Source organism: Nelumbo lutea, chromosome 3 (genome assembly GCF_056320005.1).
Source record: "Nelumbo lutea isolate HS-2025 chromosome 3, American lotus-T2T, whole genome shotgun sequence".
NCBI lineage: Eukaryota > Viridiplantae > Streptophyta > Magnoliopsida > Proteales > Nelumbonaceae > Nelumbo > Nelumbo lutea.
In genome coordinates this window covers 86973561-86984493 of record NC_142686.1, presented here as the reverse complement: position 1 = coordinate 86984493, position 10933 = coordinate 86973561, and the positions used below count along the sequence as shown (strand labels likewise).

At 39.7% G+C, this 10933-nt stretch overlaps 1 protein-coding gene across 2 annotated transcripts; it reads left to right on the top strand.

Moving 5' to 3' along the window:
- The first annotated feature begins 983 nt into the window (after window positions 1–983).
- On the top strand, window positions 984–10426 carry LOC148866211 (auxin response factor 6-like). Of its 2 annotated transcripts, XM_088975449.1 has the most exons (15): window positions 995–2282; window positions 2661–2773; window positions 3628–3726; window positions 3812–3868; window positions 3947–4102; window positions 4225–4309; window positions 5305–5395; window positions 5829–5993; window positions 6078–6200; window positions 6696–6771; window positions 6889–7036; window positions 7147–8172; window positions 8254–8447; window positions 9230–9420; window positions 9920–10426. In XM_088975449.1, the coding sequence occupies exons 1-15, from the start codon at window positions 2240–2242 to the stop codon at window positions 10116–10118; spliced, it is 2766 nt and encodes a 921-aa protein (XP_088831575.1). In that variant the 5' UTR covers window positions 995–2239; the 3' UTR covers window positions 10119–10426. The 2 variants fall into 2 exon arrangements, with proteins under 2 accessions (XP_088831574.1, XP_088831575.1); XM_088975448.1 differs by having other exon boundaries at window positions 984–2282; window positions 7147–8447.
- The last annotated feature ends 507 nt before the right edge of the window (window positions 10427–10933 follow it).

The window sequence follows — 10933 nt, the reverse complement described above, 5'->3', positions numbered from 1 at the left end:
CTTATAATCCACATCTCCACATGATTGTCTAATGAGGGTTGGATTAGATCCTGTGGTGCTGCCTCACAAAAATAAAATAAAATAAAGAAAGAAAATATCAGATCCTGTGGTGCATTTGCACCTTAAACAAATTTCATGGCAAAAATGTACTCACCATGGTTATTTATAGCTATGCATTAATTTCAATGTCTACCAGCATTTCTCTCAACAATTTTCCTCTCAAATGTGGTTGAAATCATGGTTTTAAATACCCATATATCTGATATGTTGGTATGAGTGTATCGGACGAATTAATACAGTATTTTAGGCCCTTTTTTTTCACAACCAATTCAGGGGGTCAGTTTAGATCTCCTCTACCCTTCAATCGGTCAGACCTCCGATACATCCAATCCAATGGAGTCCGAAACGATATGTATCGATACTTGGGACCTTGGTTCAAACATTCATCCTTTACCCTTTAAAATTTGCATCTTTCCGTGTGTAACCTAAGATGGATCCCATCATTTACCAATGAAATGGGGTAATCAGATGGCCTGAAATTCATTGCTTACCTTGAGGCGTGCATGCAATCTTTAAATGGACCCACCTAATCATTTGGCTAAGTCACACGTGGCATGTCGAACGTTCTTAGTTTTTGGGTTTTTTATGTTTGCCACGTGGTAAGACCATTTTGAATCCATTCCATGCGGAAGGTACTCTCACTACTCTGGTGTTTTGCTAGACGACCCGTGCAGGAAAACCACTGCGATATTATTACTTTCCTGTTAGGTTTATTTGCGTGGGTTCTACTCTGGTTAGTTTTAAGTTTTAATCTAATTTAGGAAAGAAAGGGTTTTAATCTAATTTAGGAAAGAAAGGGGCAATTTCGTAATTGACCGAGTATCCGTGTCTGAACTCGTACGTAAACTGTCTGTTTGAACTATGAACACGAAAAGTCGAAAACAGTAAAAGCAAAAAAAAAGAAAAACTAAAGAAATTAATTTGACACACTTTCTCTCGCTGTCTCTCTCCTAGTCTCTTTCTCTCTCCTCTCCTGGTATAAAAGCCAGCGAAAAATAATGGCGGTTGTATTGATTGATCGGATTGAAGGAGAGAGACTGAGGGAGAGAGAGGACGAGAAGCAGTGCAGCAGCAGCAGCAGCACTAGCAGAAGCTCTCTTTAGTGAAAAAAAGCAAAAGCGAGAAGAAAGAAAAAAATAACGAAGCTCGAAAAGAGCCTAAAAAGGGGAATTTCGGCGATGGATCGTCGACAAATGCTCTGCTAACTCCGATCACTCTCCTCTTGAAAGCTTCCACGATGTATAATTCGTTTTGAAATGCTCGATTCGTGACTATAATTGACGAATCCAGAGCTTTCTCTGTGTACCGAAGTTGGAGATCTGGGGTAAATGGTGTCTTGAGACATACTGTTTCTGTGCTGAGGGTGAGCTTACTTAGGGTTTGTGCTGATACCTGTCGTACAGTTTTTTCCGTTTTTTTTGGTCTTGAAGGGGCTGAGATCTGGAGGGCTTGTGGGTTTCTTCTGGTTTTGGTTGGTTTTACACTGGAATGCGTGTTTTTGGTTTTGTTTATTCGTCTACGTCGTGGTGAAGGAAGGTTGTAAGTGGGCGGCGAATATTTGAAACCCTAGGGGGGGTCTTAGTAGCTGAGAAGAGCAGAGTATTTTGGAGTTGGTGAAGGGTGATTAGTTTTTGCTTTGGTTTGGGAGCTTAGTCTCTAGGTTTGAGTTGAAATGTGAAGATTCTTGCGGTTAAACCCATTGCATGAAGTTGTGGATTGGAGATTGGAAGCCTAGGGTTTGGTCGGAGAAGATCTAGAACGAATGAGGCTGAAAAGGATTATATTTTGTAGCGGACCCGGTTTTGGATGAAGGTTGGGTGGGGTGGGGTTGCTACTGGTTTACTCCAATCTGCGTATGACGATTTTGGGATTGGTGTCTGGTTCCTCGGTTAATTTCTGGCGGGCAAGTGGAGCTGAGACATTAAGCACCTATTGGAATTTTGTACGGTTTTTTGGTTCAGCGAGGGGTGAAGTAGAGTTATGGTGGTTTCCGGCGAGAAGGGAGTAAAGGTAGCTGTTGTTCTCGGCGAGAAGGAAGCGGAGGTAGCGGGTTTTCGCTCGACGCGGTGTTTCTTTAAGAAGGTTTTGCTTATTTATTGAGGCTAACAGCCTTTTGGGATCCTGTGTTTGTTGGTGGGTAAACTATCTTTGAGCAAAAGTCTCCATAGTATTCACAAAAATGAGACTGTCTTCGTCTGGTTTCATTCATCAGGCGCAGGAAGGTAAGCTTACAGCCACCAGAGTCCTTTTCTCTCTTCGGGTTTTCGTCTTTACAAACTTTTATGAACGCTTCCGATCTGCTTTTTCCTCCTCTTCTTTTCCCCTGAAGTTTTGCTCTTTGCTTTAAGTTATCGATTTGAACTTCATACCAACATTCAGTTGACACCCCATGTTTTCTCCAGTGTTTGTGGAGGAATTCAAGTGATTATTGGGCCATTTGAATGCCCATTTATTCGATCAAAATCGTCCTATCAAAGGAATACGAAATTGTATCTTCGTAAGCCTGGTTGTTGACAATTGTAAACAGTGACTGAGTCAAATGTGTGAGAAATTAAGTTTCTTGATCTGTGTTAATGTTGCTGCGGAATATTTTTTTGTAGGGGAAAAGAGAGTTCTGAATTCTGAGCTGTGGCATGCATGCGCGGGCCCTCTTGTTTCTTTGCCTGCTGTTGGGAGCCGCGTGGTCTACTTTCCACAGGGTCACAGTGAGCAGGTTAGTATACATGTATTTCAGTCCTTCGAATGTGATACGATGGAATTTGTGATGGTTATCACCCATCTCGTGGAATATAAGCAAATCGCAGTCAATGTTAATTTCCATTTGCTTAGAGCAACGGATTCTGCTGAATGCCCATGTGATTTAGGAGAAGATTTTGATAAAAAAAGAAAAAGTAGGAGAAGATTTTGATAAAAAAAAGAAAAATTAGGAGAAGATTTATTTGGTTGAAGACCGATGCTGCTTTGCTGTATGTGGCAGGAGCGAACCATTGATACATGTTTGTGTATATACATGCATGTAATGTGTATGTTTATGAGTCTATCTGTCTATGCATGTATGTTCCATTGGAATCATTCTGTAGTGCTTGAACATGGTGGAATTTCATGCTATCTCTGCCATCACTCCTATGATTGTTTGGCTGACCATCTTCCCCATAAAATTGAGCCTAAAGATCTTAATGTTCAGTAAGGTGAATTGGTGACTAACTGACTATATCTTAAACTTCGATTCTTATTAATACATGCATATACACTTGTTAACATTTTTTTTTTGATAAATTACACTTGTTAGTATCATCTGGAAACTTTCTTTTTTCTATTCCGTTTTTTCTCTTTTGTCAATTTGGGTGAAGACTACGCTCCTCTGCACACTTTCATCTGGAACAACATCAATATTTCCATTTCTTACATATTAAGTTTGCACTTTCTTTGGATGTATAGAACTCGTTCACTCAAAGGTTGAAGGCCAAATGGCTGAAAGCTTACGTTGTACACATTTTTTTTTTGGTAATTTAACTTAGTTCACCTGTTATTAGAGGTATTAAGCAAGTCATCAATATTCTTATGCAGGTGGCTGCATCAACCAACAAGGAGGTTGATGCCCATATCCCTAATTACCCAAGCTTACCACCACAGCTGATCTGTCAGCTTCACAATGTGACCATGCATGTAAGCTCTGCTTTGTTTTGCTCTTGTCTGGTTCTGGATATTCATTGTGCTTGCTACCTAAAATCCCAAATATGTCAAAATTCAGGCAGATGTAGAGACTGATGAAGTGTATGCCCAGATGACCTTACAACCACTGAGTCCGGTAACCCCTATCACCCTGTTTGCTTTAATGGTTTGCTAGGATTTTATTTATTTATTATTTTCAATTTATTTTCTGCAGGAAGAGCAAAAGGAACCTTACCTGCCTACAGAATTGGGTACACCAAGCAAACAACCAACAAACTATTTTTGTAAAACTTTGACCGCGAGTGACACTAGTACTCATGGTGGTTTTTCTGTGCCTCGCCGAGCAGCTGAAAAGGTCTTTCCCCCACTGGTAGGTTGCTTATGTTAATATATTACTAAACCTGCTTACTTTAAAATTTTGATATATCCTTCACCTCTTTGAGCTGATCTAATGTTGAACAAATTCATCTATGTTATCAAATTTTCCTTCAGGACTTCTCCCAGCAGCCTCCAGCTCAGGAGTTGATTGCTAAGGATCTTCATGATAACGAGTGGAAGTTCAGGCATATTTTTCGGGGTTAGTTTTCTGATATTACATTAGAAAAGAATTCTAGATGTATCTTTTCTTCATGAGTGAAACTTCTCTTTCTCTTATGCTACTTGGAGGTTAGATGTTTGCTGAGCTTTCGTGACAATTTCTTATTTTAATCTTATTCTGTATCCAATATCATGTGTATGAAAGCTATTTGTTCATATGAATACACAGTTTCAATTACTCCAAGATATGTAGTCTTTTGATGTTGAGCTGCAGAAGACTATACTTTTAAGTAAATGGTGTGGATGTTGACATGATTATGACTTTTTGAATAATCTTTGAAAGCCAATTTTTACTATACTTCTCATTTGTTTGCTCATGCGTAGAACACTTTCTTTTATGCTTCCATCTTCCTTTACTTTTAATGGTGTGTGTATGTCATTTTTCTAGGTTTAACCATCTCTTTTGTTCATATCTCTACTATCCCTATTTCTTTAAAGAACTCGTAGCTCCTTTTGTAAATAGTCATTCTTTCTTGGCTTCTGCTTACATCAACTTGTAGCCTTTGGGGTTCTATGCACTTGCAAAATGAAGTCTAGAATGTTTATGTTCCTTCTTTCATTTTGAGGCCATTTGACTATATTCCATTGTTGTTATTTGACATGCTCTGGGCTTGATGGAGGAGAAAAATATTCACATAAGAACTTGATATATTTAGAAACTGCCCTTGATTTTATTAGTTATGGATAAAAATTTGTGTGTAAGTCAATGAATGGTGCTCTGCTGTTGTCCTGAATCTCATCCTTAACAATTTTCTAACTCTTGGGCATGCAGTGGTGTCAATGGGGTTTGTGCTGCTTGTTTTTTTTTTTTTTTTTTTTTTCAATTGATCATATTGTACATTTTCAATTGCCTATTCACATGTCAACTGCTAGGTGATAAAAAAGCTTAATCTTCCCCATCCGAGAAAGGAACTAGTTAATTTCTTATGATGAAAAAGACTAGCTTTTCATTAGTTGATTCAATCTCAAATGCAGGCCAGCCTAAAAGGCATCTCCTTACAACGGGTTGGAGTGTTTTTGTGAGTGCAAAAAGACTCGTTGCTGGTGATTCAGTCCTTTTCATCTGGTAGGCGAACTTTCTTAAGCTTCTCTCTTGGTGATCTTGACTTTCTTTGCCTTTAGGAATCATGTGTAGGAACAACCTAATACCTGTTCTTTGCATGCTGTCCACATTTGGGAGCTTGAGAAAAAACTCATCTGACAGACTGCATAGTTATTTCAATATATTAATATTTTTTTCCGTTTTCAGGCTTTCAGCAGAAAATGGTCATTCATATAATCTACTTATGTTGGCTGATTAGGTTGTTCTTTGAGTTTAAGACATGTTTCTTTTTGATTTGTTAAAGCAGTAAATATATTTCCTTGTACATGTGTTACTTGTATGATATGAACAAGGGAATATGCTTCTTGTCCTTTGATCTTGAACCTTTAGATCAGTTATTTTGACCATGTATCCATGATTTAACTTGTTGCTGACACTGGGGCATACTTATTTCAAGGAATGAAAAGAACCAATTGCTCCTGGGAATCCGGCGTGCCAATAGGCCACAAACAGTGATGCCTTCGTCAGTTTTATCAAGTGACAGTATGCACATAGGGCTCCTTGCTGCAGCAGCTCATGCAGCTGCAACAAACAGTCGATTCACTATATTTTATAATCCAAGGTAGAGTTGTTTCCAGTTGGGGAAAATTGAATATTTTGGGGGCATTTCACTGTTGTTCACTTGTTTTTTCAATTGCTTTCCCAGGGCTAGTCCATCAGAATTTGTCATACCTCTAGCCAAGTATGTGAAGGCAGTCTATCACACCCGTGTTTCTGTTGGTATGCGCTTTCGGATGCTGTTTGAGACTGAAGAATCAAGTGTCCGTCGGTTGGTCCTGAAGCTCATCTTCTGAATGTTATTGCTAAATGGTTCCCTTAACTTTTTTTTTCTTCCTATTTGATTTTTTTCTTTTCCTTTCATGGAGAGCCATAGATATGCAATAGATGGACTTAAAATATATATAGTGTGCACAAGGGAAGATGGTTTTGGGGTGGATGAACATATCATTCAAGGATGTTGCATATGACATGTCCTAGATGAAAGTAAAATTGTTTCAACTTATGCTGTAAAAAAATAGGTCCAGTAAAGTGATGTTTATCAGATGTTTCTCTAATTATAGGTGAGTTGAGTAGTGTGAATGAATTTTCCAACTCATTGCCAAAGCCTGAAAGTGTGTATATAGTTAAATTATCTACTTGGTGGCCTTTCTTATTTTGCAGTGTTAAAAGGGAGATCCTTGATCTGCTATGTCCACCTTTAAATTCCTAGTTGGTTGTACAAGTAGTCATTTGCTGATCATGTGATTTGTTTATTTTCTTTCAGGTATATGGGCACAATAACTGGCATTAGTGACTTGGATCCTGTTCGATGGCCAAATTCACATTGGCGCTCTGTGAAGGTGTATTGAGACCTTTGGGATTTAGCTTATGATACTTGATTACACTTAAATTTGCTTTGCATTGTTAGAAAATACTGTAGGAAACTTTTCTAACGAGTATTGCTTCCGTTAAACTAGGTTGGGTGGGATGAGTCTACTGCAGGGGAGAGACAACCAAGAGTGTCATTGTGGGAGATTGAACCTTTAACAACATTCCCAATGTATCCATCTCCATTCCCTCTCAGACTCAAGAGACCATGGCCTCCTGGACTACCCTCTTTACATGGTATGGTTTCTTTACACTTCTAGGACTTGGAGAAGCAGCTGATATTCTTGCTCCTTATTTCTCAATTATGCATAGGAATCATTTTGCAGTGTCTCTTTTGATACATACAGGGATGAAGGATGATGATCTGGGCATTAATTCTCAACTGATGTGTCTACGAGGGGATGGTGGAGATAGGGGAATTCAATCTCTAAATTTCCAAGGAATTGGGGTTACACCCTGGATGCAGCCAAGACTGGATGCTTCTATGCTAGGTCTTCAAACTGATATGTACCAGGCAATGGCTGCTGCTGCACTTCAGGAAATGAGGACTGTGGATCCTTCAAAACAGGCATCTCCATCCCTTCTGCAGTTCCAGCAACCTCAGATTGTGACCAATAGGTCTGCCTCTCTAATACCAAGGCAGATGTTGCAGCACTCACAACCCCAGCTTCCCTTTTTACAAAATGTTCAAGAGAACCAGCCCCACCCTCCAGTTCATCTTCTTCAGCAACAATTGCAACATCGCCTCCCATTTAATGATCAACAGCAACCACAACAGCAGCATCAGCAGCAACAACAGCTACATCAGCAGCATCAGCAGCAACAACAGCAACATCAACACCATCAGCAGCAACAACAGCAACATCAACATCATCAGCAGCAACAACAGCAACATCAACATCATCAGCAGCAACAACAGCAACATCAGCATCATCAGCAGCAACAACAATTATCTGATCAACAACAGATTCCAAATGTTGTCACTGCCCTGTCAAACCTTGTGTCTGTTTCCCAGTCTCAGTCTCAGCCTCCATCTCTACAGGCTATATCATCATTGTGTGAGCAACCAAGTTTTGCAGACTCCAATGGGAACCCTGTAACCACATCCAGTGTTTCTCCCCTTCATAGTCTTTTGGGCTCATTCCCCCAGGATGAGACATCTCAACTTCTTAATTTGCCAAGGACCACCTCCCTAATACCTTCTACCACCTGGTTGCCCAAGCGAGCTGCAGTTGAACCTCTTCTGCCTTCTGGAGCAACTCAGTGTGTTCTTCCCCAGGTGGAGCAGATGCCCCAACCACAGACCAATGTCTCTCAAAATTCCATCTCTTTGCCACCGTTTCCTGGTAGAGAATGCTCGGTAGACCAAGAAGGTAGCACAGATCCCCAAAGCCATCTTCTTTTTGGGGTTAATATAGATTCTTCCTCTCTTCTAATGCAGAATGGGATGTCAGGCCTTGGAGGTGTTGGCAGTGATAGTGATTCAACAACCATGCCTTTTGCTGCTTCCAATTTTATTAGTTCCACGGGAACTGATTTCCCACTTAATCCGGCTGTCACAACTTCAAGTTGCTTAGATGAGTCAGGTTTTCTGCAGTCCCCAGAGAATGTGGGCCAAGTTAACCCACCAACCAGAACCTTTGTGAAGGTGAGCAGATTTATCACCATATTTTGCAGGTGTTCCTGTTGATGGATCAACAGTAGCCGCGGGGGGGGGGGCAAGTAGGTTACCTGAATTGACGGAATTTATAATGCAGCAGCCCTCATGCAGGGACCATTGAAAATTTAACAAATGCTTAACCTGAGGCTGCCCAAGTACTCATTTTAACAAGTGATCCATGCCTATGTTTTCACCAAGTGAAAACACATTTAATACTTATCTGGAATCTTAACAATCTAGTGTTCTGATAAAAAAACTATGTAGGACCAACAACTTGAATGTTTTGTCCTTAATTCTGTTCTCTCTGCTTGTTCACTTTGTATAGTATGGTGCTCTTAAGGATGTGTTTGGTTGCAATGCAAATAATTTTGCATTGCTGCAAAATTATTGCAGTGCAAATGATTTGAGTTTAAATTATGACCTATTTTTGTTTTAAATATTAGTTTATTTTATTTGATTGCAGTACAAAGGAAGTAAATTAAGACATGAAACAGAATAAAGTAAAACCCAAAACAAAATTAAATGAGAATTTGTATATTTTTCATTTGCACTCCCATGCATTTGTACTAGTGCAAATAAATTTGCACTGCAACCAAACACGGCCTAAATGTCTAGATGAATTATCTGCTTGATTGTTTTGTGTATTCATTTCTCCTTTTTTTTGGCTTTTTAAGGGTGTATAAATTTTAGCTGGATTGTGGCTCCTTGTCAAGTGTGAGAATTTACATTTGTTACCTGGTAATTGATTTGGAGGTTGTAATCCTTGACAGGTTCACAAATCGGGGTCCTTCGGGAGGTCACTGGATATCACTAGGTTCAGCAGCTATCATGAGCTGCGCAGTGAGCTCGCTCGTTTATTTGGCCTTGAAGGCCAATTGGAGGACCCTCTGAGATCAGGCTGGCAGCTTGTATTCGTCGACCGGGAGAACGATGTTCTTCTTCTTGGCGATGACCCCTGGCAGTAAGTTGCAACCTTTTACAGCTCGCTATCCTATTGCTTCAAAACTGTAGATGTTATGTATACTTGAAGCTCCAGTTGTATGGTTTTGTTCAGTTGAGTTGCACCATAGTGTTTATTTGAAACATATATTTATATGCACGGTATGCCATAAGGTGAGTGGTACAAGATGCAAAAAGCCTGCATATGTTACACCCGCAATTCAGCATATTTTGCACTCTTTTTTCTTGATGAATTAGCATATTTTGCACTTTGTCATTTCATATCTGTAAATTCTCTATTCTGTGCTTCATAGGAAACTCTTACTGTTATAATTGTTCAACTGGTCCTTTTTAAACACTTACTGTCACCTTTACTGGCTTGGTTGTTAATCTGATTGTTTGACCATAACTTGCCAATTGCCATATATGAATACGACGTGAGAAACAACATTTCTTAACTACGGTGGTGGTGTGTTTTGAACTGTTGCTGATTTTTTTATTGTTATCTGTTATTTTTTCAGGGAGTTTGTAAACAATGTGTGGTGTATCAAGATACTCTCGCCTCAGGAAGTGCAGCAGATGGGAAAACAAGGTATTGAGCTTCTGAATTCTGTCCCAATCCAGAGGCTCTCCAGCAACAGCTGTGATGACTACGTGAGCCGACAGGACTCGAGAAATCTGAGTTCTGGGATCACGTCTGTGGGGTCACTTGACTACTAAAAGGAACACTCACAAAGATTGGGGGGAAAAGAAGAAAGAGAAGGGACCGTGATGGTATTTTGTGTTTACATCCAACCATTCTTCTGTACTCTTAGTTCACCTCCATTCCCTTTCTGTGGGTGGACAAGAACTCCGAGTAAGTTCACTTAAGAAGCTTATATATAAGGTACTTACTGTAATTATAATACTCACTTCTCCAAATATAACATTGAAATACATTCAACAAGTATTTGGTAGGAGTTCTAATGTTTTATGAACTCATCTTTATATTATCTTACAATGCTTAATGGTGGTCTAATTCCCACGAAGTGGATGCCTAAGCTCTCTCTTTGTTGGGTTCCAAAATGTTTCTCTGCTAAGTTAAAAATTTTTGAAGTTTCTTGAAAATCCTTCAGTGTTGCAAATTTTCCATGGACCTCGGGTCTTGGACATGAAGTTTGGTGAACTTTGTTTATCTGGTTAGAGAATTGCTTGGAAGTTCCGTCCAACACAGCAGCCATGTGATGGGGGTCCCTTTTCGATATCAAGGTGTATATGTATTCATCTATGCTGTCATTTAATATGAAACGTCTCTCCCTTGTTAGGTTTTTAGTTCAGACAGAGACCTCGTCTCTTTGTTTTGCTTAGAGCCGTCCTTTTCACAGTGCTGTCCAGGATTGTCCAGTATTATCAGTCAGTTCAAGGTCTCTATCCATCACTCTCTTGTGCGCCTTGCATCTTTGCATCTTTTTCTCTGCATTACTGCATTTGCATTTATGGTTTTTTAACATCACCCCCCCCTCCTTTCAAGGTCGGCTGTATTTAAAGGTCGTTCG